The sequence below is a fragment of the Anas platyrhynchos genome, chromosome 2 (assembly GCF_047663525.1).
Source record: "Anas platyrhynchos isolate ZD024472 breed Pekin duck chromosome 2, IASCAAS_PekinDuck_T2T, whole genome shotgun sequence".
Taxonomy (NCBI): domain Eukaryota; kingdom Metazoa; phylum Chordata; class Aves; order Anseriformes; family Anatidae; genus Anas; species Anas platyrhynchos.
In genome coordinates, this window is record NC_092588.1 from 151,441,833 (window position 1) to 151,469,418 (window position 27,586).

General features: G+C 41.8%; 1 protein-coding gene across 1 annotated transcript in view; it reads left to right on the plus strand.

The window, feature by feature from the left end:
* Positions 1–12,424: 12,424 nt before the first annotated feature.
* The window catches only part of PAXIP1 (PAX interacting protein 1), a 33,358-nt gene continuing 18,196 nt past the window's right edge, over positions 12,425–27,586 (plus strand). The window contains exons 1-6 of the mRNA XM_072033841.1: positions 12,425–12,643; positions 16,005–16,139; positions 18,004–18,047; positions 22,638–22,701; positions 23,693–23,806; positions 26,591–27,235. Coding sequence (XP_071889942.1) covers positions 12,557–12,643; positions 16,005–16,139; positions 18,004–18,047; positions 22,638–22,701; positions 23,693–23,806; positions 26,591–27,235 — 1,089 coding nt within the window. The 5' untranslated portion in view covers positions 12,425–12,556. The remainder of the gene's footprint in view (positions 12,644–16,004; positions 16,140–18,003; positions 18,048–22,637; positions 22,702–23,692; positions 23,807–26,590; positions 27,236–27,586) is intronic.

Consider the following 27,586-nt stretch of genomic DNA (forward strand, 5'->3'; position numbering starts at 1 on the left):
TTGCCCTGGATAATCCCTCCTGCCTGGCGAGAGGCATGCCCTATTAAGCACTGCCTTACAGCGTCAGATTGATGGCAGCTGTTGCAAAAGAGCATCATGAGTTGTGGAGAACCACGAGGAGTTCATTAAGACGCTTCGTGCAAACAATGGCTGATAAATATCCAGCGGGACAGGTGAGGGTTAGTGCGGAGGTTTGGGTTGTGTAAACAGAGTTAGCCATCGAGACGTCTAGCACGGATTCGAAAAATTTATGGCAGCTGTTTTCTGTGGGCATCAGCAAAATAGATTTCCTTAAGCAATCCATGGATCTGACTGCATCTTCCCCATTGATTTCAGGGAGGATTATAATTTAAAATGCAATAAGTTTTTTTTTTCCTTTTTTTTTTTTTTTAATTTTAATAAAGCTAAATGTATAAATCACACATCTCTAAATCCTCTGGAATACTTAGGAAATGTCAAAAAGACAACCCTATCTGTACTTTTTGGTTTTTAATCCGAATAATAATATTCCTATTGTAGCTTTTACCCTTTCAGAATCAAGAGAGACGTGGGTGAGCTTTTGCTGTACAAAAGCAGGACAAACAGTCTCTGAGGTACGTTCAGCAAGCAATCAGGTTAGCCTATTAGGAGAAATTACCCTCTGTAAATTGAGATGCAGCAAACAACGACCTATGTGATACTGTTCTTGTCAGCTTAGGGTGAAGTGAGTTAGATTCACTTCCCTGTATTGCTATTTTTTTTTTCATTGAACAAGGGTATGCCCATAAAACCAGAGAGAACAAGAAAGATAACCAGAGATATCAATTAGAGATATCAATCTCTAATCAATTAATAGACTTTTGGTATTTACTGACTGCAATGTGTATGGGTGTGCAGCTCACTTTCTAGCAGGTAGGAGAGCCATGTGCTACCTAGACTCTTTTGGGGAGGGCGGATCTTTCCGTGCCCCGTGATGTATCTAAATATTTGCATTGATTAAATCCAAAGTTGGTGATTTTGTCATTTGATTGTCGTGAGCACTGTATCAATCAAAAACTACGAGCACGTACATATAAAGTGTGAAAAGTGCTGAGTGCTACAACTAGGTGGTGTATGTCAGCCACTGGGATGTGTCCAGCGGGGCACTTCTTACATGGACTTATTTCAGGAACACATCCTCATTTAAGACTGTGTTTAATTTCAGATATTTGCTTTAGTCCTATCAAGAAAGAGTAGAATTGAAGGATAAAGAGTAGAATTTAAGGATACCCTTAAAGCTAAGAAGTGATTTTTGAATCTAACTCTGAAACAAAACTTAGGAAAATTGTCACGAAATACAGAAAGCAAAAAAGCTTACGCTGTAGAGAAATGTAACTATGGAAATATCCCTTCCCTTCTAGGAAAAAAGAATAGAAATGGATCCAATTCCCTAAGCACGAGTGCAAGTAATGCCGAGGAAAAGACTGTGCTACATGTTTTGAATAAGTTAAATCAATTGACAGCTATCCAGCCACAGAGAAAAGGGATGTAATTGTAACTGTGAGCAGCAAAAGGGCTCTGCCTAATAGTTAAACATCGGGAAGTACCAGTGTGTCTAATAAAATGCAGATCTCATTATCTGTTTGTTATGTGCATCAGGAGATAACTGTTCGGGATGAAAAGTATAAAAATTTGATTTAATTCCCTGACATTTTGGATACAACAGGGTCAGGTTGGTCTTGTAACAAATAACAGCTTGGGGCATATGGAAAGGAGTGTAATTGAAGATAAGGCTCCAGCAAGATGAGTGGAAAATGTAATGGAGTTCAAGGAGACATTAAACAAATGTATCCTGGCCGTCACACTGTAATCACCTACGTGTGCTGTAAGGCAAACAGCGAGGGTAATTGACACCCCGGAGGAAGATCATTACAGCTTTGGTGCCTTCTGCCTCACGCCACACTTTCTTCCATTCGCAACACTGAGAATTCAGACTTGGCAAGTCCTGGGCCCCGGAGGCTGCTCTGATTTATCCAGGGAACTCAGCGAGCTCTAAATAAACCCAGAGAGGTTTTCAGCCGCTTCTTTAAACGTTAAACCTGTAGCTGCGAGTGTCAGGTGGGGTGTCAGAGGTTAAAAGTGACCAACGTGGAGAAAAGTATGTCAGAAACCTCAGCGATGGAGGAGCAGGATGGTCCTTTAAGCACTTTTGAGGGCTAACAAGTTCAGGCTGGAGTATGCCAAAGTCAGGAGCAGCAGATTCTTCTCAGCCTGGTGTCCTGGAGAGGTTCAACATGATCACATTTTCTTGGGTATGGTACAGCAGTTGTCTCTTTTTCCCCAATTTCTGGGCATTTTCAGCTATATCTGACTCAGCTGTAGGGACATCAGGGATATTGTAGAAGTGAAAGACCTTATAAGCCACCGAAGGAGCCATCCCGTGAACTTAATCCTTGCCAGGTCACGGAGGAACCAGACCTTGAGACATAAATCGATTGTAGGCTTTCTTGGTTCAGAGAGCTATTTGTTCATACCGAGGGGGCTTCAGCTTGTCACACAGCATGTGCTTCAAGTAGCCAGAACATTTGGGGATTTATTGAGCCTTTGTTGTCCAGAAAGCCTCCAGGAAGCAAAAAAAAAGAGAGTCAGAGCCAAGAGTAGAAGCAGCGTGGCTGTGTTTGTGCTGAACTTGGCTCTAGTGAGGGAGGGCTTGATGGTGAGACCTGTTTCCTTGGATCCCAGCGCCCAGTTAGTAATTGAGATCATTAAAACAGACTTACTCTAGGTACCCAGTCAATAATTCTAATTTCTTTTTTGCATTGAAGAGTGGCAGATAATTAAGGACCTAAGTAGTAATTGTGTTACTTCTTAATGTTTTCTGCTTGGCATACTAAAAAGGCAGAGAGTTCCACATATCAATCTCTAATTAATTAAGCTGGCTGCGAGGTCATGTTAAAATCATTGATCATCTAAGAGCAGCAGTGGATTCGTCATCTCCTGATGTCTTCATACCAAGGTCCTATCTCTTTCTGGAAGTTCCACTTCAGCTACCCAGTCACTCAGGACACTCAGCTCAGAAAAAGACAATTTTGGATAAAATTGATGTTCATTTCACTTGAAAATATATAAGAAATGAAAGTCAGGTTCCTTCCCCAGAAAAGAAAGTGACAGTCCAACCAGGCGGCAGCAGCTACTTGTCTGTGTACTGCGGTCACATCCACGTGTACGTTCTGGGAGCTCCCAGAGCTGCAACCACACATGAATGACAAACGCAAGCAGCTTCTCTGTTTGCAGCTATCATGGGCAGATAAGTACATACACTGCTGTGGCTGTGTGTAAGCACGTGCAGGCACGCGTTTCTGCCACCCAGATAATGCTGCTTTAAATGCAGGAATGCCAAGAAGCAGAAATGTGCCACCAGATCGGCTCTGTTTTTATAGGAAAACAACGGAGTGATCAATTCTGGTCCCTGTGCTACTCAGGGAGGTTAATCTAAGTGACCTCCTGGCCTTCCACGCTGTAAGTTTCAGGACCTGTTCTGAAGATGGTGGAGTTGCTCTGAATTTACATCAGCCGGGGAAAGTTTCCGTGGCAGAAATGTTTTTCATTGGTTTTAGCGTGGACCCCATGGCTACGTGCGGATTTCTCTGGCACCACAGGCAGCCAGACAGGCTCGTGTAGCTGCTGCCCTCTGTCTCCCACTCCACGAACCCTGAGTCACCGCCTGTGCCGTGCCAGCACCGGGACAGTAACTGAGTCAGGAAAATGACCTACAGAAAAAAAAACAAACAGCCATTTCTCTGTTCTCTTGCTGTTCTCAGCAAAATCAGCATGGGTCATCCCTGGGGCACCGACGCATTTGTGTGAGCATAATGCAGAAAAAAGCACAGAGGTAGGAATGTGCAACCAGGACTGGGGATGTTTCGGGGTGGTTTCAATCAGTTTAAGTGGTATTGCAAGTAGGAGCCAGCAGAAGTTAGCAGTGGACAGTTTCCCCTCTCATCTCAGCAGCATGGGCCACTTTGTACTGTTTCATAAATCCAGGCTGAACTGGCTTGAGAAATTGAACCAGCAGATTAGTTTTCAGTTGTTTTGGCTCCACATCGGTCAGATTAGCAATTTACCTGTTCTTACTGCGCTATTCTTTCTCAGTACTTTACAGTCAGGTGCAGAACTCTTTAAGAAAGTATTATAACATAATGCTACATATATATTTTATTCATATATATATATATATATAACTATGTATGTGTATAGAAATTTTATATAGAGAAGGTTATTGGTAGTGTGAAGGAAAGACATAAAGAATCAGCCTCATTGACAGAAGATTCAGATTAGATATTGGGGAACCCTTTCTAGCCATAAGGAAATTTGACAAAGTAGAACAAAGTAGCAGAAAAGCTGTGCAGATGTTATCACTGTAGGTTGTAAAGAAGAGGGGTTAACCAAGGGTTTCTCCTGCTCCCCCCCACCCATGCTGGCAGTTCCTCTCAGCTTTGTGTTTGGATATATTGCAGTTTTGAAGAGTCCATATATTTTATTCCTTTATTACCTTAAAACTACTATGCAGCCCTCCCAGCAGACTGGCTTAAGGCACACCCCATGATAGCGTGATGCTGCGTTTGCAGGAGAGACAAAAATTCCCACGGCTAGTTTTGATCTGAGAGCAGGGGTGACTTGAGACAAGTGTAACTATTACAATTACACTGCATGCGTTGCTGTACTCTGATAAAGGCATACCTAGCTGCAGCTTAGGGGTATTTTTCTGTCGTTGCAATGTGACACACTCCATCCTCGTTCACCTTTCCCTGTGGACTAATATGCCAGGCAATAGAAAGAAATGTATCTCTTCCTTTAATGCTAAGCCTCACCTCTGATTAAAAAATGCCCTTATGTTAGATGTGTTAACAAGAGCGCTCTCCTCCCCTACCCTTTTATGCACACTTGCAGTAAAAGTACGCCTTATTACTTGGCATTTGCAAAACATCTTGTAACTATTATATTAAAAAAGAAAACTGTCAACCAAGTGACACGGCATTCGCAGTGTTACTCTGGAACTAGAAGAGACTCAAGAGTGAAACGATCAGCTCCAAATCAGCCTTTTAGGATTCAGTGTTGCAGCACAGATAAAAAGAAAGTTTTTAATTATAAATCCTGTTTGCCTTTGCAAGCAGTTCCACTGAAGGAAAGAGGCAATCTGCACATTTCAAGCTGAGGTAGGGCCCTCTATTTATCTCTTTTGCATATTTTGGTTCAGGTTATAAAACCTGATTCTTATTCATGTTAAGGAATTGGTAGGGTGATAAGGCAGGAAGCTTGCTGTCCGTGACTTCTCAGAAATTTTCTAGACATGTTGAAACTAATACCAGCTTTCTGTAAAAATAAATAATAAAATAAATAAGGGTAATTTGTGAAGATATATTTTATTGGCGAAGTAACATCTAGAAAGCCAGCTGCTGCCACATAAGTATGTATTATTAACTCAGACCTGGGAAAAGCTTCTGCTCACTGGAGTAAAACAAATATACAATTTAATCTAAGCCCCAAATTTAATTAACTGCAAGAAAAAAAAATCAATTTTTTTTTTTTTTTTTCACAAGCAATTATGCCTAAATATGATACTGTAGGTGCCTATGAATTTTTCATAGAATCATTTGGGCACACAAATATGGCATTTATGTAAACAAAGACTAATTGTCTGCACAAATCTTGTCAACTCAGTGGGCTTTCACTATGTGCAAGCAATGCCAGTTGCAAAGGACACATCATTTTACGGCTTTTTCCGAAAACATGATCCATAAACTTCTATGTGCAGACCTCTCAGAGTTAAGACATATTACTGTACTTGGTGTTTTTATAGAACAGATAATGTGCTGCTGAGATCATTGTGGACTACAGCGATGTGCAGTCTCTGTTCAGTCTATCCACTAGAGTAACTAAGCCCAGAAATGAGCTCGTATTAAGGCATAATTGATCTCTCTGAGTGCTCGCTCCCATGGAATTACAGTGCCGTGGCTGCATCAGAGCAAAGACTGCACTTAAAATAAAGAGTCCAATCTTGGGTGTTTCTTGGGTAGATTAAGTTTTTGCCACGTGCTAAGCACCTCTGAAAAGGTTAAGTTGCTTTGAACTGGTCTCATCCCTCTGCACTGTGATCAGACCTACATTTATCCAGCAGGTGCTTGGCTTGGCACAGGAGCACACCGCCACGTGACTGAGCATCCCGTTATGTGACGGGCACAAGTCCAGCGATGTGACAGGGAAAGCCTGCAAACCCTTCTGAAAGGAGATGAGATGAATGGGGAGAACGAATAATTAGAGGAAAATACATCATTATGGATCCAAGAGAGACACGGCAGCTGCTGCTCCGTGTCCCTAGGTCCAACCAGTAGTCAGGCTGAAGATGTATTTCCAGCAGGCACAGAGAAGCACAGATGTACTGTATGTGCACGTATACACATAGTGAGTCACAGACACACCCAGAGCACTCACACAAACAAGTCCACTAGTGAGAAAAAATAATAATTATATATATATTTATATATAATATACATAAATAATATAAATAATATAACAAACAAATAAATAAATAATAAGTGTATATACATATATGTATAAGGTGGCCCCCACCAGCAGCTGGTCTCAAACACTCAGTCTGCCCAGTAACTGGCCACTTTATCCCAGTTTCCCCAGTTGCTGGCACCCAGACATACAAGCCCCTGAGTTCCCAGGTCCCATAAGTAACCCTGCTTGTGCTCTCACCCCTAAGAAGTACAGGGGTGCCCTCAAAGCCACAGCTGGCCCGTAGAGACCCACTCACACCCTTGCTCCCAGGCCACTTCACCTATTTATGGGCTGGTCCTGCCTGATCTCTGCTCGTGGCCCCACACTTGCACTCCCATGCTTCAGTCAGAATTAAGTTTGACTTAATTCTGCGTGCCGACCTTTAAGCAGAATCCAAAATGTATTTTTTTGGCAAATACAGGGGATATTTGCCATGTTCAGTAGCATACTTTGTCAAGATAGCTTTCTGTTCTTATGGATTGTAAAACTAGATTGCATACACGATGCAGAAAATTGAGTTACTCATTTTTGTTAGAAGTAGTGTAATTAGTAGAAATTAAATAACTTGTTGGCAGATGACTCACTAAATACATAAAGAAGTAAAAAAATATGTTCATTAATTTTATTCTCCAGGGAGACCTTATAGCAGCCTTCCAGTACTTAAAGGGGTCCTAAAAGAAAGGTGGGGAGGGACTCTTTGTCAGGAAATGTAGCGACAAGGGGTAATAGCTTTAAGGTAAACAAGATAAGATTAAAATTAGACATTAGGAAGAAATCCTTCACAATGAGGGCAGTGAGGCCCTGTCCCAGGCTGCCCAGAGGAGCTGTGGCTGCCCCATCCCTGGCAGTGTCCAAGGCCAGGCTGGATGGGGCTGGGGGCAGCCTGGGCTGCTGGGAGGGGGCCCTGCACATGGCAGGGGGTGGCACGGGTTGGTCCTTTGCCAACCCAAACCATTCTGACTCTGTGACTACAATTTTTAGATGATAATTAAAGGGAAGAATTACTACCTCCCTACCACCAATGTCACCACTAAGCCATGTCCCCAAGCACCACGTCCAACCTCTCCTTGAACACCCCCAGGGACGGTGACTCCACCACCTCCCTGGGCAACCCGTCCCAGTGCCTGACTGCTCTTTCTGAGCAGAAATGTCTCCTCATTGCCAACCTGAACCTCCCCTGGTGCAACTTGAGGCCATTCCCTCTGGTCCTGTCACCAGCTACCTGTGAGAAGAGGCCGACCCCCAGCTTCCCACCCCTTCCTTTCAGGCAGTTGCAGAGAGCAATGAGGTCTCCCCTGAGCCTCCTCTTCCCCAGCCCAAACACCCCCAGTTCCCTCAGCCGCTCCTCACAGGACTTGTGCCCCAGGCCCTTCACCACCTTCGTAGCCCTGCTCTGGACACACTCCAGGGCCTCGATGTCCTTCTTGTAGTGAGGGGCCCAAAGCTGAACACAGCACTCGAGGTGCAGCCTCAGCAGAGCAGAGCACAGGGGGAACTAGGACACTTCTAGGTGTCTAGACTGCTACCATACAGAGCATACAGAGAACGTATGCATCCAGTGTCCATATCTACCTGTGAAGTAGGAGAAGAGGGAAGAAGAGGAGAAATTTCTTTTATGCTGTTCAGGAACAGTAAGAGAGACCTGAATGTCCCTCTCCCTCATCCAAGGTCAAGGCTTCAACTTTATCTGTGCTTTCTAGGATTGAATTTATAAAACAGATTAATTTTGATAAAGCTGTTTTAAACAATTCTTAACCTCTATTCCTATAGATGGTATTAAACTCAATTTTCTCTTTCTTTTCTTTTCTTTTCTTTTCTTTTCTTTTCTTTTCTTTTCTTTTCTTTTCTTTTCTTTTCTTTTCTTTTCTTTTCTTTTCTTTTCTTTTCTTTTCTTTTCTTTTCTTTTCTTTTCTTTTCTTTTCTTTTCTTTTCTTCTCTTCTCTTCTCTTCTCTTCTCTTCTCTTCTCTTCTCTTCTCTTCTCTTCTCTTCTCTTCTCTTCCCTTCCCTTCCCTTCCCTTCCCTTCCCTTCCCTTCCCTTCCCTTCCCTTCCCTTCCCTTCCCTTCCCTTCCCTTCCCTTCCCTTCCCTTCCCTTCCCTTCCCTTCCCTTCCCTTCCCTTCCCTTCCCTTCCCTTCCCTTCCCTTCCCTTCCCTTCCCTTCCCTTCCCTTCCCTTCCCTTCCCTTCCCTTCCCTTCCCTTCCCTTCCCTTCCCTTCCCTTCCCTTCCCTTCCCTTCCCTTCCCTTCCCTTCCCTTCCCTTCCCTTCCCTTCCCTTCCCTTCCCTTCCCTTCCCTTCCCTTCCCTTCCCTTCCCTTCCCTTCCCTTCCCTTCCCTTCCCTTCCCTTCCCTTCCCTTCCCTTCCCTTCCCTTCCCTTCCCTTCCCTTCCCTTCCCTTCCCTTCCCTTCCCTTCCCTTCCCTTCCCTTCCCTTCCCTTCCCTTCCCTTCCCTTCCCTTCCCTTCCCTTCCCTTCCCTTCCCTTCCCTTCCCTTCCCTTCCCTTCCCTTCCCTTCCCTTCCCTTCCCTTCCCTTCCCTTCCCTTCCCTTCCCTTCCCTTCCCTTCCCTTCCCTTCCCTTCCCTTCCCTTCCCTTCCCTTCCCTTCCCTTCCCTTCCCTTCCCTTCCCTTCCCTTCCCTTCCCTTCCCTTCCCTTCCCTTCCTTGTTATAATTGTTCAAAAAGAACAATTCTGGTTAAGGATATTACTATATACCTAGATTGATGGATAACTTTTACCAGAAAGCTGCTTCTTCAATGAATTTCAGCATTTTAACACAGTATGCTGACCTTGTATCACTAATATCTGGTATGTTGTAGAGGATTTTCAAATTGATAGGATTCAAAATAACACATTTCTCTCATATTCTTTTGATTTGATTAGCTGAAGATCCAAAGTGGCCCAATCAATGGCACAGTTTGAGCTAAAGCTTTGGGAAAGGGAATTGTTATTAAAAATCATGTTCAAAGCACTGGTTGTTTGCATTACACTTCTTTGCCAGTATAAGCACAGTGCCTGATTTGAAATAATTGAAATATTTGCAATCTTTGAGTTGTGTGAAGAACTAAAAATACTGTGGGTATGGTGAACCCAAAGGATAGGAAGACCAGGGGAACTCATTATAGTGACAAAGAAAGTAGGCCGAGGAGAGAAATCAAGAGGAAAAATCACTGTGGCTTTCTTTCTGTGGAATGGGAATATGCAATGGCATATGAGATTAGATGTAAAGAAAGTACTCGTGTGAGATGGGGCAATTTAGCAATCACACTAGGAAAGAAGATGAAGCCAAGTAATGAACGACATCATGAAGAGAAAAGAATTCAGAGAAAAATGTGAAACAGAAACCTGAAAGATAGAGATATTTATGAAAGTAAAGAGGTGAGAATTACCCATGCTGGAAGATGAAGATGATTACAGAGGCACTGAAACCCAAAAGGAAAGAAACTTCCAGAAGCAATGGTGTTAATGAAAAGGAAAGAAAATGAAAGGAAAAAAAATATTTTTCTCTAGAAGAATGAAGGTCAAAGTAGTTCTTAGAGTTAAAATGGATCAAAAGGGGAGTTAGAAAGAGAGGAAACTACGTAACAAAGAAAGCAAGGGCTGGACTTTTGGGGTGCTGGATGGTGTCCTTATGTAAAGGAAAGCAAAACTTAGGTGTTTCAGTTGGATTCTGGGGGCTGAAGCTGGTTGTTTCAGCTCAACAAAGATCAGACAAGCTATAGGTGTGTGTGTATATATATATATATATATACATATATACACATGTGATAAGCAAATTTTATTGTGAGCTATTTACATACATACCAACCCCAGTGCGATGAGTGCGGTGCATTCCCCAATCATTGGCTTCCTAGGGCAAGGAGTTGGCAGACCCACTGCTTGAACGGGTCTCCGCATTGAGGCAATGTTGGCCTCAGTAGCACATCTGCATCTCCTTCTGGAGAGTCCCGATTTTATCCCCTCCTACCTGGCAGCTATTCTGACACATGGGGCCAAAACATGTCCTAAGGGCTGCCAGGCTCCTCCTAGGTGTGGTATAAGCACCTCCTAGGTGTTGTGTAAGCATATCTACAAATGCACATGCGCACCATTTGAGTTAGGGGCTGCTCCAGCCCCACAGGAGTCACTACTTCATCCTTCATCATCTTTTTCTTCTGTCCTTTGGCCAACCTGTCCAACTGCAAAGGTCACGGGCATGAGCCAAGCCGCAAAGTTTCATCAGCTATGCAACATTTCCGCCAACATTGTCCCAAAAGCTTGGTTAGTTCCACATTTGTCTTCCTCTTTACCTTGCGTACATTCTCGGCAACCTATACCCGTGTATCACACGCTTAAGGACGAGCTGTTCCAAACAACATGATTATAATTATCAGGTCACCATGTTCTTGCATACTCAGGGAAATGTTTTTCAAAGATGGTCCAGAAAATGAGCCTAAACAAGAGTCAATTATTAGGAAAGATAGAAAGTGAGATAAGAATATGAATTACTGGATGAAGAGGATAGGCTGAGATTTCAGAGCAGATGGTTATTCCTACTTTTTCCTGTACTATGAAAAAGGTGTATCATATAGAAGTTTAATGGCTTTTTTACCTCAGTTTTCAGTAAAAAAAGTAAATTGTAATCAGGGAGCTAATAAAGCAAAACCTACAAACAAAGAATAAGATCTCTTTCTGAAATAGGAAAATAAATGGTCAGAGCAAACTTTGATAAGTGTTGCTAACTTAGCTGGAGTAGAAAGGGGTAAATGTCATGTGAAGATCCAGGAAAACAGAAAAAAGGCAAATAAAATTATTTTCTTGAAAAAGAATAAAAAGGAAGCCAGGAACTTGCATACTATAAATTTCACTTCAACACTTAGAAAAATAACGGATAAATAATAAATAATTTCTCCCGGGAAAGGCATTGTAGATAGGACCCCAACAATAGATGTCCAGTGCTTTTATCTCAGCAAGCCTTTTGATGCCGTCTCACAGCATTGCTCCTCGGTATGGGAGGGATATGTCCATAGGAACTGGATGATCTTTGAGGTCACTTCTGACCCAAGTCATCCTGTGATTCTATAATATGAGGTGTCCAAAACTTCTTTGGAAAGCATGAGGGGTGGGGGAAGTGAGTTTTATGGACGTTAATGCACGGATTATGCACATTAACACACGGATGTGTAAAATATGCCAGATGAGAGGCTCTGAAAGCGCTCTGATGACTATAAAAGGTGCTAATTTCAATTTTCTGACCAGTTAATGTTAGTTACCGTGCACCCCCCTCTAGCTTCGAGTGGTTTAGTATCAACACAGGCTCTCTGAGAAGGCTTTGGAGGGAAGAACTCTGTTTTAGGTAGCATTCAGGATGTTTATTAACGAGTTGGATGTTAGAATACACGTTGTGGACACTGTTTTTGCACCGAATCCCGTCAGGAAGCGAATCGCGCCCTCAGCGCGGGCAGCCCGCGGCTCCCTCCCCTCAGCCTCCCTGAGGGGCCCGTCACGGTCCTCCCGCGGGGGGCGTGGCCTGGGAAGAGGGGGCGTGGCCTCGGCGCCCCCGGGGGCGTGGCCAGATGGCGGCGCGCTCCCTTCACCCCCCTCCCCCTCCCGCCGCCTGTTCGCTGCTGGGCGGGTCCGGGTATCCCCGCTGCCCGCCTCTGTCGTCGCGGGCGAGTCCATCGCCTTCCGTAACGTGGGGGGGGACAGCCCGGCCCGGATACCGCATCCCGGGACGGTTCGGAAACGGGAGGAGCAGCGGAGGTAGCGGCGGCGGAACGGCGGCGGCCGGCGCCCTGCTGCAGAAGGGGTGACGGCTCGGGAGGGGGGAGCCGCGCGGACGAACCGGCTGTCCCCTCCCCCCCTCGCCCCCCCTACGTCCCGGCGGGGGATGGTGCGTCCCGCAGCGCGCGCCTTGCTCGCGCGGTTCGGCGGCGGGGGGAGGGGACGCGCCGTGAGGGAGACCCGGGCCCCGCAGGGCTCCTCACGGGGACGGCGCACCGGGGGGGGGTCGGGGGGGTGGCGCCGCCGCCGCCACCTCGGCGGTCCCGACGGCCGGCACCATGTCGGCGGACGAGGACGAGCTGAAAGTCCCGGAGGATCTGTTCAAAGACGTCAAGTTCTTCACCGTGGGGGACATCGACCCGAAGGTACCGTCTCCCCCCGCCTTTTCCTGTCACACCCCCCCCACATTTTATGAGGGGGGGGCAGAATGGAACCTTCCAGCCCCCCCCCCCCCAACCCCCCCCTTTCCCTTTGCGCGGGCTCGGGGCTCGCGCGCCGCACCCTGAGGGGAGGAGGGGGGGGGGCGCGCTCCCGCCTCCCCTCAGGCACCGTTGAGGGGGGGGGGGGGCGACCGTTAACGGCCGTTCCCGCCGCCGCCACCGCCATGGGAGCCTCGGGCCGGCGGCGCAGGCCCCGTAGCAGCCCTGTGAGGGGAGGAGGGGCGGGCAGAGGGATTTCCTGCGGGAGACGGGGCCGGGGCGGCGGGGGGAGCGGCGGGGACCCCCCCCCCGGGGCGCTCCGCACCGCCCGGCCGCCTCCCGTCAGCGCCCCGCCCGCCTCTTCCCCTTTCCCCTCACACCTCTCCCGCCCTGTGGTGTGAGGCTCCCGGCTCCCCTCGGCCTTGTGGGGTCGGGTTGTGCGGGAAATAAATAAAAAGTTTCCGTGTTTTGGCCGCTCGTGGTGCTTTGGGACCGCGGCGGGGTGGGAAGGGGTTCCACGGGGAAGTTAAAAGGGGTTTCTGCCCTGGGTGCTGTGCTCCAGTCGGTGCTGGGCACACGGGTCCTCCAGCTCCTGACCTGTTGAGTTGTTTTTTGTCCCCAAAACAACAGGGTTATACCTCAAAAACAGCCCCGCTCTGCACTTAAACAGGAAAAAAACACTAACCTGAAGTCCTCAGACATGAAATATTTGTAAATGTGTCTGAATAACAACTATCTAAAGCTATAGCAACAACATTATCATGTATATATAAAGATGACTGCAAATAACGACGGGGCTCTGGCAGATCAGTTTTTACGTAAATAGCATCCCAAAAGGCACCTCGTTAGGTTTGTGTTGACACAGCGAGGCAGTCAGCAGCACTGCCACGGAGCGAGTAACCAGGCTTTCCTTTCAGCAAGTTTTCACATGTGAAGTTTCATTCCTGTTTCATTCCTTGTAGCACTTAATGTCAGTGCCACGAGGCTCCAACTCGCTCTGATCACGCACACAAAATTCTCACCCATTTGCGGGTGGCTTTTCTGGGTTGCAGGTTGACTGTAGCCTGGGTAGTTTTATAAAAGTTGCAAGTATATTTGAAGTTTTTACTTCATTTTATACCAATGGATGCTAGGTTGGGTTTGGAAAGAGATCTCCTCCTTCATCTTTTAGGGATGGGTGCTCTTTTAGCAGCCTATTTCTAAATGTTTTTTCCAAAAACCAGTTATCTTAAATACTGGAACAGGCCTAGCACAAGCGAGCACTCTGATCAAAACAAATCCAAGAGTAAGAAAGAAAAAACCCAAAGCATAATATCTTCAGGTGAATAACAGCATACCCACTACCTTTTAAAACATACGCAGTAGAAACTAGAAGGGAAACAAAAGTCTGGAATCGTGCCTGGATGTTCTTTGGCAAATGAGGGAGAATTGGGCTGCTGGCACTTGTCTGAGCCCATTCCTCTGGGATGTGCACTTGGCTGTCCTCACCTGACGGAGGCGATAACTAGATGTCAGCTATTAGGATTATTTCTTTTAATAAATGCTTTTCCTGCTTTCCTAAAAGATGTAAAGCCAAACCGTTGAGCTTTGGTCAGACTGGTTAAAATCAATATCAAAGAAAGAGAAAATAACGCCTTGTAGCATGAGGACTTTGAGCAGGGTATTTGGCTTCTGGTTATCTCATTTTATTATTATTATTTTATGCCTGACTTCAAAGATTCAAACTCTTCCTGTTTCTTCTAACTCAAGATTTAGTGGGAGATAAGGAAGAGGGAATTTACATGCCCCAAAAATGGAGATTCTCTGAATGGCTTTAAGCTGGCGTCTGAAGTGCAGGACCATATTGAGGCTTGCCAGCGTTTTATTGCCTGGTTACAGCTGTAGGCATGCAAGCACTTACACAGGGAAGATCTTTCAGTACAACTTCACAGTTTTGCCACTACTTCAGCTGAAGAAGTCACGTGCTCTGGGAAGAGTTTTGAAGCTGACATAAGCCACGTTATTAAAAGTCTTTTCTGAACCACTTTAATCATGGGGCACTATCATTCATCACAGTTACGGTGTTTAGACTTAAACCTGATGCTAGCAGAACTTTTTGCATGAGCAACTCTTTGCAGCTTTGATTTGATATTAAAAAATCCTATTTCTGCTTCATTAGTTGCAACTTCTTCCTCATGCTGTCAGGTTGGGATGCACAGCTTTCATTCCAGTCTCCTCTTTTTAGTGTCCCCATAAATATAGACAGGCAAAGGGGATTTGGGGAGAGTTTTGCAGGACAGTGAGCTTGTGTCCTCTTCCTTGGGAATGTTTTTAAATTTCTACTATATATTCAAGCACTTTATTTTGATTTAATGTTTTCCATTGGACTTGCAGCACCGGTAATAAAGTTTTACCAGTAGTAAAACTACAAATGTCTCAATAATAAAAGGAAAGAGTAATCTTAATTGAAATTTTCAGCTTTGAACTCCAGATTTTTTTTGATCGTTTTTCCCTCTCTTCACCCTCCCAGCCTTCTGTGCTACTTTTATTGTCATACAATTGAGTCCCATTTAGTATGGGCTGGACTGGACTCATTGCACAGACCTCTACAATTGAGCTGGGAGAATGATAACATTTAAACCAACACTTTCTGTATTGGCCTTTCAAAAACAGGAACAAGATGTGTTTTGTAAGTGGTGAGAGGTTTTGCATTTTTTGATATTGAAATACTCTTAATCCTCTATCAATTCTTTTCCCAGTGCAGCAGCCCTTTGTTAGAAGTTGCCCCTTCTTAGGACAGTGTTTTTTTTTTTTTTTTTTGTTATTTGCAAATCTTTCTAATATCCATTTTTTTAAATGTGTGTTCACCTTTTTGCTTTTTTTCACCTGTTACTTCCATAGCTACTGACTTGGTTACTTTTCCTTTCTGTACTTTGCTCAACGTATATTCAAAGGCTTCTGAAGCTAACAACTGGAAAATCAAAGGCAAAGGAGAGGGGATTTCTTACTCTGCCTGACAAAAACTAAATTTTGAAGGAATATGTATTTTGGAAAAATGTAGAACATCCCAATTTCTATGCAAGCCTAAATTACTTCGGAAAGTAAACCTCCAGCTTCAGTCATTAAAATGCAGCAGTTGCAAACTGTTGGAAATCAAGATTTAAAAGGGATGCATTTGCCTACCACAAAAAGAGTGCTCTCTGCTTGTACAGAACGAGAAAGCTGTACTCGTTCCTCTAGACCACTAAAAAGTCTTCTCTCTTTATTGTTTTTCTCAAATAAAGGTGATAATAATCATTTGCTTCTCCTTTTTCTCTTTTGGGTTTAGGTTATTCAGCTTCTGAAGGCTGGGAAAGCCAAGGAGGTGTCTTACAATGCACTTGCTTCTCATATTATTTCGGAAGACGGGGACAATCCAGAAGTTGGAGAGTCTCGTGAAGTTTTCGATCTTCCAGTGGTAAAGGTGAGTGGCTCAGCCAGAACCTTGGTTAAGTACTGACATAGACACTTTGTTGTAACACAAAGTATTCCTCTCCAGATAATGTCCAAAGGAAATGTATCTTTAACATTTTTTATTCGTGTTTCATGAACTTTTATCCTGAGTTGTAGACATCTGTTACAAGTGGGTCCTCTCCTTTCTCTCTCTCATTACTCTGTATCTGTTATCTCTCCATATTTTGTTTGTTTTACTGTTGTGTGTGTGGTCCATTCCCTGTTTTTTTCTCCTGCCTGGCAGTTCCTCCTTCAGTCTTCTGTGACATCGTGGCCTGTTCAGGTTGACTTTAGAGATGTTTCTGGTGGGAAAGTTTACAGCTTTCTGGCAATGCAAAAAAAATAAGTTGTAAATATAAATATATTTTTTTTAATGTCTGTTTTTTTTTTTTTTTTAACACATAATTGGGAATCTACAGAATGGTTTACTGGATTCTGCTTATGTGTATGGTGTTAATTTTAAACAATAGAAGCTCTTAGAAAAATTACTTTTTCCCCTCTTTGTTTTATATTTTTCTGAAAATTGTTTGGTATTTTGTTTTTCCAGAGAGTTTACAGGCTTCATATTTGAAAATGTGAGCTTGTTGTTCTGCAAGTCATGAATGATTAAAAAAAATCATTATTATTTCTCTGCCAGTACATGGTTTTGGGTTATTGTGTCCATATGGTTGCAGGTGACAGTAGTGAATTCTGATGGCTTGTAGCATGGGAGTTCGTCTGGCAGTGTAGAAGTATGAATTAACAAATTCCCCAAAATTAAGGGTGCTTAGCTAGAGACCTTATGGTTATAGTGTGTGTGCTGATTAATTTTAAGCTGAGCTCCTATTTTTAATATCTACCCCTTAATAAAAGAGGTTTTGTGGCATAATTTCAGTCTTATAAACAAGAAGACTGCAGCCACTCTCGTGGGAAGGGAGGGCATCAGTGTCCTAGCAGTGCCTTCTGCTGTCAAATCCCTTTTACTTAAACAATTTAATTTTCTTTTGGAGCACTTCTAACTAAATTTTCTTTCATTTGCCAAAAAACAAAGACAGCAGGTCTTTCAGTGATGTCACTTAGTTGGACCTGAAAACATCACAGCATGATCTATAACCAAGAAGATTAGACTTATTATCGAGGGAGTGGGAGTTAGAGGCGAAGGTAGCTTGCTACAGAGAGAAAAGGGATGGAGAGTAAGGAAGAGAAAAATTTAAGGGAGAAAAATTTCACTTTTTTTTTTATGAAGTTGAATATTGAATCATTGTTTTTTAATACATTTTTTTTCTAAGGGAGAGAGAATAGCAGGAATTGGGGCACCATAAACATGGTTACCACAATATATGCATGTGTGTGTATATATGTTTATATGTATATATTTGTTTTTTGGAGGAAAAATTATGTCATATTGAATGTGATGTCATTCTTTCCCCCCTTTTTACTTCTAAACTGTATGAGACCCCTTTCTGTGTAAGGTTCCTCACTCCTTGGTCATGAGTGTAAGGCAGGGGATGTTGGCTGTTTTTTTTTTTGTTATTGTTTTGTTTTTTAGAGCAGGGAGAACTTAAAAAGGAGAGCATATGAATAAATACTGTAAATAGTGTTCAAGAAATTATAGAAGGACAAGAAAACTGTTCCCATATTACTGCATGATCTTTGAGAAGTCTTTCTTAACTTTTACAAATCAATCAGAATGGTTCTTTTGTTAGGCCTTAGTAAACTCTCTGTAAAACACTTACACTCTAAAGCTGAGAGAAGCGATGTAAATTCAAACTAGATGCAGTACAAACTTAGACATGACCTTGTATTTCATTCATGCAGGCAGTTTTTTTTAACATTTTACATTTCTTATTTTTCAGCCTTCCTGGGTGACTTTGTCTGTTCGCTGTGGAGCTCTTCTACCGTATCCTTTAAGTTCAAATTTGATAAAGTTTTGTAGGAAATGTGTTAAAATAGGTAGCATCCAGTCATTAAAGACGTATGTATGTGCATCTTACATTTTTAAAATGATAGGATGGGTGTTGCCTGCAAGGATCATAGCATGCTTGGGGCTTCTTTGTTTTACTTTGCTTTTCTTCTCCCTTGGGCTATTTTGGCTTCTTAAAAGGAACTTGCAAGAAAATTGTCATCAAATGGACTCAACCATTTTAGCTGGAAGTTGATAATTAACTGTGAGGATCCGGGAAAAATGCTGGAATGCAGTAAGGGGGCAAATGGTGGTTCTGAGTGGAATGGCCTATTTACTGCCTTTTTGAGAAACGAAACAGAGAAGAAGCACACAATAACTCATATCCATACTCTGTATTATAAATAACACTTTGTTAACAAATAGGGGGAGTATTCCTGTTACTGGAATAGTCTGTCCTTGCCTTTGGCAGACCCTTGTTGTTCATTCTATTCTGGTTAGATTTATGCTTAACTTGTTTGGAGCATGTATTCTGGCATATGGGTGGTGTAGTTCGTTTTACCATTTATTATGGTTTCATCTTAGTTTCAGTTTTTCTTTGGATCACAGGAATGATGACTGGCTGTTGTTATAGAAGGAACTCATGCATGTTTTCCCTCAGACCATTCATGATAAGGACTATGGAGATGGAGAAGCTGGAGCAGAGCAGTACGTTCCAGTACAGATACCAGCAGATGATTGCACTGAACAGTGCCAAGCCTAGGGAGGAATGCTCTCAGGCAGGAGATATCATTTCGGAAGGGTAGTGGGTGGTGGTGTCCATAATGGAAAACGAGGTGGTATAACCAAGAATCCAGGTGCTCATATTAGGGATTCAGGTGTCTCAGTCATTCATGTGTCTCAGTCATTTATGATTGGAGTTTTATGCTTAGTATTTCAAGGTATATGCCTTTGTATCTCACTGTGTCTTGTCTGTTTTGAAGATACACTGTATATTCTCTGCATCCCCAAGAGAATTAACCTCAGCGAGTGAGCTGTAGGAAAGGAAAGCATTGAATTAGAAAAAAATATATATTGAGGTCTTTACAGGTTTTTTGATTGATCAACATGTCAAGTAGGTTTCACCAGTTAGCACGAAACACTTGCCATAGTCATGGGAAATCAGCTGACCTAAGGAGAAGAAAGTATTTTGTAAATGACTTTGCTTCCAAATGGAAAAGATGCACCAAGCATTACATGTAAAAACCCTAATTAGCAGAACTACTGCATTAGAAATAAAGGGATTGTTGTGATGTGATACAGGCTGGTGATTTTTTGTGTTTTGTATTTAGAAATAATAAATACGTTTATCAGCCTACCCTTATCAGGATGGGAGCGTACAGTTGTTTATGTCACAGTTCTGTAAGCTCTGTTCTCCCTGTTCCTTAAGGCTGTTTTGGGGAGAAAAAAAAAAAAGAAAGAGAGAAAAGGAAAGCTTGGAATTAGCTACTTTTTCACACTTGTGTAATTGTTCTTCTTTCCCATAGAGAAGTTGCACAATTAGGAAATAAGTCTTCCATTTGGAACCAGGTGTCTGTAAAAGGGTGTTTTTAAAAGTCCTGATGTTATTATGTACTCAGAAGAGAAAGGAACAGATAAAAACTACGGAGCGATGCAGTCCATAACCAAATTGTAGCAGTAAATGTGGGAATGTAGCCCTGAATGGCTGTTGCTTAGGAAGTTTTATTGTGGTTATATATGAATGGCCAAAGGAAAAGCCCACGTCTCAGCCATATCATGTTCTTGGGGTGCATGGAAGGAGAGGGGTATGCACACCTGTCAGCAATAAATGCGTACTTGCACGTTTGCCTTTATTTCTGGCCCTTCATGTCTTTAGAACCTGGTGGTTTGGGATTATATCCAGAGCCTTATAGTGCTCAGTAAAATGGGCTGTTAAGTCTTAACATTGTTCTGTTTCAGTCTCTTTATGGCTTCTAGCGCGGTGGCATCCGGCCTTTCATTAGGGTTTTAGGTACTGCAATAATGGGAAAAAATGGAGTAGTTATTTTTGTTAGCTTTTTTCTGGTTGATGGCTTTTGGGCTCTGTTTTGGCAGAGCTTTGAGGTTCTGCACTTTAGTCTTCTGTTTGTGTTTTAATTCGAAGTTATACTCAGAATAGTGAATTTACTGAAGAAGCAAGTCCTAGAAATATCTTTTGTCAATTAAGTACGTGGATGCAGCAAGAGCAAAGACTTTGTTTGCATACCAATTTCAGTGCTTACTTCCTTGGCATTTGTCTATGTTGAAAAAGTTAATATAGGATAAAAGCCCAGTAATTTTGTCTGTTCCTTATAAATACATTTTAACATTCCACCCTAAAAGTTATTTTCACCAGGGGGGACTTGAGAAAGCAGAGTGCACTGTTCACTGTGAAGTGCTGTCAGCAAAATCTGGCTAAACTGCTGTTGAAGGGAAGTAACAGAAAAACTAATCTGGAAACAGACTTACTGGAGGAGAAGAAATTGCAGTCTTGTATGTGAAAACTTCAGTCATAATACCATAAAGAGGGCAGCAAAAGCACAAGTGAGGAAGGCTTATTCTTCCCTGGTCTTTACAGATGAAAGGAGCGGGGCGATCAGAGCATTTCTGGCTGTTACTGAGGGAAAAAATGAAGTGAGCTTTGTTGCATTCACTCTGTTTTGTTTTCCAGATCCACTTGGAACATTGTTTTGCTGCTTCTGACTATTCTAAGATGGTGCATTTAATTCCTGCTTTTAATGGACCTCTTACAAGTTAGGTACTGAGTTGTTGCTGCTCTAAGTGCTAGCAGCAGGTGCTAAGGCAAGGGGTGGGCAACCGTGCACTGCTGAAAGCTGCAGAGCTGAAACTGCCTGAGATGAAATACTGAGCTACATGGTGAGCCTCAGGGTGTTCTATGGACTTCTTGGGGTATTCTGGATAATCGCAGTAATCTGTTGATGTGTTCTGGGCTTTGTTGTCAGCTTTCTGTGTAGATCTCAAAGTTTAACTATTGCTGGTGCACCTGTTGACAGCATAGGGAGGGTAATTTTGTTTGCCTAGTCTCAGTATGCAGTTGCACCATAACATGATGCATGTCTGTTTCTGTAGTTGTTTTTTTTCTGAGGAATTAGGGGTTTTTCTTAAACACATAACAACATGGAAGTGTGGAAGAAGCAGAAAGGTCACAGAAGTCAGCTGGTCCATCTGTCTTTTCCATGTCACTTCTGTCAAACCACTCTCTCTTCTATTTCACAAGGCCCCCATAACAGAAACTTACTTCATATTCTTCCCCATTCACCTTCCAGTGCCTCACTGTTGTATTCCTAGAGTTTAGCCTCAATACCTTGCTGCTGTCTAACCCTGTTCTGCTTTATTTGAGACACCAGAGAATTCTCTTTTCATTCGGTAGCCTTTTATGGAGTTGGAGATGTTGTCTTAACTACTTAAGCCCATCAATTCTGTTTTTTTCAGTTTCTCTCATAAGTCATGTTTACTAGGTCTGTAGAAAAAATATTCTCATTGCTCTTTTCACATACTGCTTCATTTGTACATCTCTTTCAAGCATCTGAAAACAAACATGCATTGCTGTCAGAGATCTTGTTGAGTGTTGAAAGTATGGTGGAAAACTTCACATTAATTTCAGGCTGCGTTTCTGCTTTTACATCCCAGTGCGATTTTTTTTTTTTTTCAGTTTGTGATTCACAGTAGCTCCTAGATTGTTTTTTTTTTTTTTTCCCCTTCGAATCTGTTGCTTGGCCAACTTTCTATCCAGTGTTATACCTTGGTAGGAAAAAAATTAGCTGCAGATTTGATATTTTCTTTTAGTGACCTGCCTGCTAGTATTCTCAGATAATCTCTCTAAAACTTAACAGGTGTTCAACCTTAAATTTTACAGTTGTTTTCTGGAATTTCTTGTGTACCATGTTCATTCTATTTTGTCCGTTGCTGACTATAACAAAACTTTCTTCCCTGGATTCTCCTGTACTTCTAGGTTTGGAAGATAAGCACTGACTGATAACAGAAGGAAGCTATTGATAAAGGATTGACTCCTAAACTTTACTTAGAATCAGAGAATCATTCAGGTTAGAAAAGACCTCTAAGATCATCAGGTCCAACCTTTAACCTATACTACCGTGTCCCCAAGCTCTACATCTACAGGTATTTTGAAGCCCTCCAGGGATGGTGACTCAACCACTTCCCTGGGCAGCCTGTTCCAATACTTCACAGACCTTTCAGTGACAAAATTTTTCCTGTTATCCCACCTAAACCCCAACCTACTTTCTGTGTTCAGCATCCTGGGATAGGTGAAGATGTTCTAGGAAGAGAAAAGTTTGTAATGTTAACCAAAATTGGTCATAATGGCTTAGGTGTCCTGATCTACATAAAAATGCTTTTTATTTTTTTTTTCCTGGTACGTAGAACTTGAATTGTAAATAAAACACATGCTTTTAAAAATAAAAGGTTTTGAATGGTCAAATACTTGATAATACCAGAGAGGTACTATGCACAATAGTTAATTTTCTTCCAGTATCCCTCAGGAAACTTTTCTCTTTAGCTTATTTTGCATCCTTGACACCTGCTTTTCAGCGTAAATGGCTTCTCTCCAGAATCATGTCAGGTCTTTTTTGGAGTCACTGCTTGTCTCTCTCAGGTAAGAAGTGAACTGTATTTCAGTCTACCCCAGAGTACGAACTGTGTGATGCTTTGTTTTTCTGAGGACAGTTTTTCTGTTGTGACTTTTTTTTCCTTGTGTGTTAGGTGAATTATCACCTAAAACAGCTTTTCACTGGAAAATAGTTTTTTTTTTTCACTGAAAATGAAGACTCAAACTTGATTGAAATTTGAATCAACAATATATCTTGAATTTATTTATCACCAGCAGCATGGTGATTCTAAAATGCAGAGTACAGTAGAGTATGAAATCTTTGCTCCTTGTTTTTAGTTTCTGTATTAACAATATTCAGTGAATGCGCTGTTCCTGCTTACGCACTGAAAAATTAACAGGGGTGTCAGTGAGTAAAATAAGTGGAAATTGCTTCAGTGGTTTGTGTTTGTTCACGGTTCTGTAGATCTGGGAGTAGTCTGATTGTGTGTTTGTGTGCAGATGGACAGGATCAGGACCTAGGTGCCAGTGGTGTGTATGTGTGCTTTATACCTCTTAAATTATTCTGTAATGCTGTGATTAAATCTGAATGTTAATGGCTTAAACGCACGTGGCTTTCTTGGCAGGGCTGAACACGAGTTGTTAGAAATAACAACACTTGATGTGTTTACGTAGGCTATTAATTTGGTCTGCTTGTTAAAATTCTATTGAATGAATCTAAACAGGTTGCCTAAGGTAATGAATAAATCTTGTTTGCTTGATCATTAACTTCTTCCGGTGAAAGGTGATGTCCTAGTGTTGAGTTTTACAGAAGTGAAGGACATTTGCCTTTCTATGCAGGTTAAAATGATTGTTCAATGTCTTTTTGTTGTCTTTGTCACCCTTTTTTTCCTGTAACTTTCACGTTAATTCGGTACTTGGAGGTGCTGGGTAATGTATTAGCCAGATTTCCAAGTGCAATGTCAGGAATTGTACTAAAATTCTTGGAGTGGAGGCAGCTTGTTAACAGAAGTAAGAGACCTATTTACTTTCCTCTTAGGTTTCATCTGAAGACCGAAACACGCTGTGGGCTTTGATTACTTTTTATGGAGGGAATTGCCAGCTGAACCTAAATAAGAAGTGTACTCATTTGATTGTGCCTGAGCCGAAAGGGGTAAGAGTTTATTATGTGTACAGTTCTTCCTGGTGTAGCCCTCATTTTCCTTTGAATAATCAAAAATGTTCCTTCTCTGTGAAGTTAAGATCCTTAAGCTTGTTTGTTAGACTTGAACAGTTAAATTCACCACAATTATGCATTGCAGCTAATCAGTTGGTATTTATTTTCTGCATGGCTTTAAGCCTCATTAATTCAAAATATGTCCAATTTCAGGTTGTTATTTGTATGTCTGGTTGAATAAAGCGTGTTCTTTATTCTGTTTGTCCTAAACTAATTTGACATACCATAATCATGAATGATTGTGGTTTGTTTATCTGTAGCTAGAATCAGGGAAGAAAAATGAAAGCAACATAATTTAAAAATTGAGTGAAATGCCTTAGATGTTACATGGGGAAGGGAATTAAAGATAACTCGCAAGTCCCTCAACACTTCCCTCTTAAAGAGAGATGGTAGGATAAACGTGCACAGCATTCTTGCACAAGTTCTGATTGATAAAGTAGTCACGCTTCAAAACACTCGCTTTTAGGAAATCAAATGTTGCTGTCTTTCTACAAACAGAGAAACTGAATCAGAAAGCTGAGGTAGCTGGCTGAAGGCAGCACTGAGCCTCTAAGAACAGGCTTCTGTACTGTATTGGCTCAGGTTATAATAGTACTAAAACTTCCTGTTGTGTTCAGATAGTCAACTTCCTGAAGAAGAAATACATTTGCAATTGGATTAGTCTGTTTTTACCACTTAAATTTAAGCTCACTTAAATATAAGCTTACTTAACAAAAATTTGCTTGGATTTTTCTGGTTAATGCAGTGGATGCAGCGAGTTTTTGGTTTTGCTTTGTATTTTCTTTTTTGTCCTTTAATAGCACGAGAGCATTTTAAATTGTTTGACCGAGTAGCTCTAAGATCTACATAATGCCTCCCTAGATCGATATGTAAAACTTTGTCAAGTTTCCAATATTATTTCATGCAAACTTAATGTGTTACTGTTTCGCCAACAACCCTTCTAGTATTTCTAAGCTAATGTAAACCATCTAATATTAAGATAGAGAAAAACATATGGCTAGTGGGATGTCATTAAATTCATGTGTGGAATATGTAGGAAAGTGCTTTAGAATAAATCTTGGGCTGGTATTGGGAGAAGAGAAAGTTGCCTGTACAGTGAAGGCATGCTTTTCATTGCTTGTTTCATTTAAAACTTTAAATAAGAGCTTATTTATTTTTAACTCTGTGATTTTTTGTCTGTAGAAGCTAAAGGGATGTACTGAACCATCCTAGTTGTCGTCTCTGCCACAACAAAATGTAATGCTTGATTGAAGAGCTTTGCTAACTAAGATGCAATTTTAATAGGCAATAGTATGATTTAAGGCAACACTTCTTCAATGTATAAGCTTTTTAGAACAAAGGGTACTGTCTTAAGTTTGCCACTTGAATGGAAGAAAACACACTAGTATTTAATGTCTTTAGGATGAAATAAATATCTTGTTTAATTTCCATAATCATTGAACAGGGACAGATTTATAGGATGATTACTTAAAATGCATCTGTGCCTGCTGTTCCGACATAATACTACAAAGGAACCTGCAGCAGTTTGTAATGAGAAGAGTTTTGACACTAGTGAAAACTGAAATGATTGCTTTGACTAAACGCAAGATGATAAAACAAGATTCTTAATAATTCTCGCCACAAAAAAAAGAATGAAAATTCATATCTGCAAATAAACTTGGTTTCGTCTGTAATCACTTTATTGTGTATGAATGACAGTTTCATTGTAGGAAATAACTCCAGAGAATCATTAAATGAAATTAATTTCCTCTGAATGCTCTGGTTGTTAATTTATATTGTCTGACATACAAAGAAAATCCCAGCTCAATCGCTCTCAAATATTGGATCCTGAAATTAGTTTCAAATCTTATGCTGAAAGTTTTTTCACTGTTTTGATATTTGTGAGGAGTTTGTATCAAAGAAGACATTAGAATAAATGAAACGTTCAACCTGTGTGTACTTCTGCTCAGTTAGGAAAGGAAATAGTGAAGTTCCCCTATTTCTACACATCATTAAATGGTGAAATGGTAACGGGGAAGGGAGGGATAAAATTTTCTACCTTGTCAATATCATAACCTCTCAGTGAAATGGATTTAGCTAATATGAAATGTAACTTTCATGTTGAGGGCAACATCAGGGTTTGCAACTTCTGGGAAGGTGTATGGGAAGTACCCTGCTGTTTTCTGCTATATATTCCTGCTGAAATTCATTCTTTCAGCGATCATCTCTTAAATATTCATCTCTGCTTTATTGTGAAATTCCCATTTTCCCTGAATGCTTTTTCATGATGTTTTATACTTCAGTGGAGCAAACATGAGTGTATTTAGCCTCACCTTAATGTCTACTTTGAGAGCAGCTGCATCTGAGAATTTACTATGACACTCCTGCTGGTGTTCTGAAAACTTTCTCAAGACCAAATATCTTTTTGAATCCTAAGTTTTAGAAGAACTTGAGTAATGGTGTTTTGGAAGCGAAGACTCTGTCTTCTGCATTTGTGTCTTCTGAGTGCATTGTATGGTAAATGTGGATCTTTTTTGTTTAAATCAATTTGAACCTGTGGTGCCAATAGCGTGGTCTGTCCTGCTGGTTCTGGAAGAGAGCAATTTGTCATTGAACAGTCTTTTGTGATCTGTTTGTCCATGCTCTAGTCAAGCCCCTCCAAAAGCTAGAGTGCTGTGTTTTTTGTTTGTTCTTTGTTTTTGTTTTTAAATTGAATGTTTTCATCTTTTTTCTTTTCCCCAGGAGAAATACGAATGTGCTTGTAAACATGATGTCATTAAAATTGTGACACCTGACTGGGTCCTGGATTCTGTAGCTGATAAGTCTCGAAAAGAAGAGACTCCGTATCATCCTCGCTTAATTATATACGAGGAGGAAGAAGAGGAGGAGGAGGAAGAGGAGGAAGAAGCAGAAAATGAAGAGCAAGATTCTCAAAATGAAGCCAGTACTGATGAAAAATTATCCAGCCCAGCATCTTCTCGAGAAGGGTCACCTTTGGGTGATCAAGTTTTCTCACCAAAATCTACTACTGCTGATAAGGCAAAAGGGGAACTGATGTTTGATGATTCTTCAGATTCTTCTCCGGAAAAGCAAGAGAGGAATTTGAATTGGACGCCAGCTGAAGTTCCCCAGGCATCCACAGCAAAGCGTAGGTTGCCTCAAGGGAAAGACTCCGGGTTAATTAATTTATGTGCCAATGTCCCGCCAGTGCCAGGGAATATCTTGCCTCCGGATATGAGAGGCAATTTGATGGCTTCGGTCCAAGGTGCCCAAAGTTCTGATCGACAAGAAATGATGGCTGCGTGGAGCCCAGCGGTGCGGACGTTAAGGAATATTACTAATAGTGCTGATATTCAGCAGATTAATAGACCGTCAAATGTAGCACATGTAAGTGTTGGATTTTTCATTTATAAGATTGGACTTTTTATTAGGAACTAATGTGTCCGAGAATTTAAGTTTCCTTTTATTGTCCTCTGAATGTGCAAAGGATTAAAAGTTTTCTGCATTACTTAGATGTAGCCAAATTGGTAACCTCCTAATAATAAGTGACTTCATTCCTAGCAGGTTCACAGAAGTAATGCATGTGGAAAAAATGTTAAGAGTAAAGCCATGTTTCACTGTAGCTTGGTTTAGAGTTTTGTGGTATTCCGGTATTGATTTCTTTATAAGAGGGGGAAAAATGATTAATTTAAAGTAATTTGGCTAGTGCAGAAAACCTGATTACATAGTCTTCAAGCT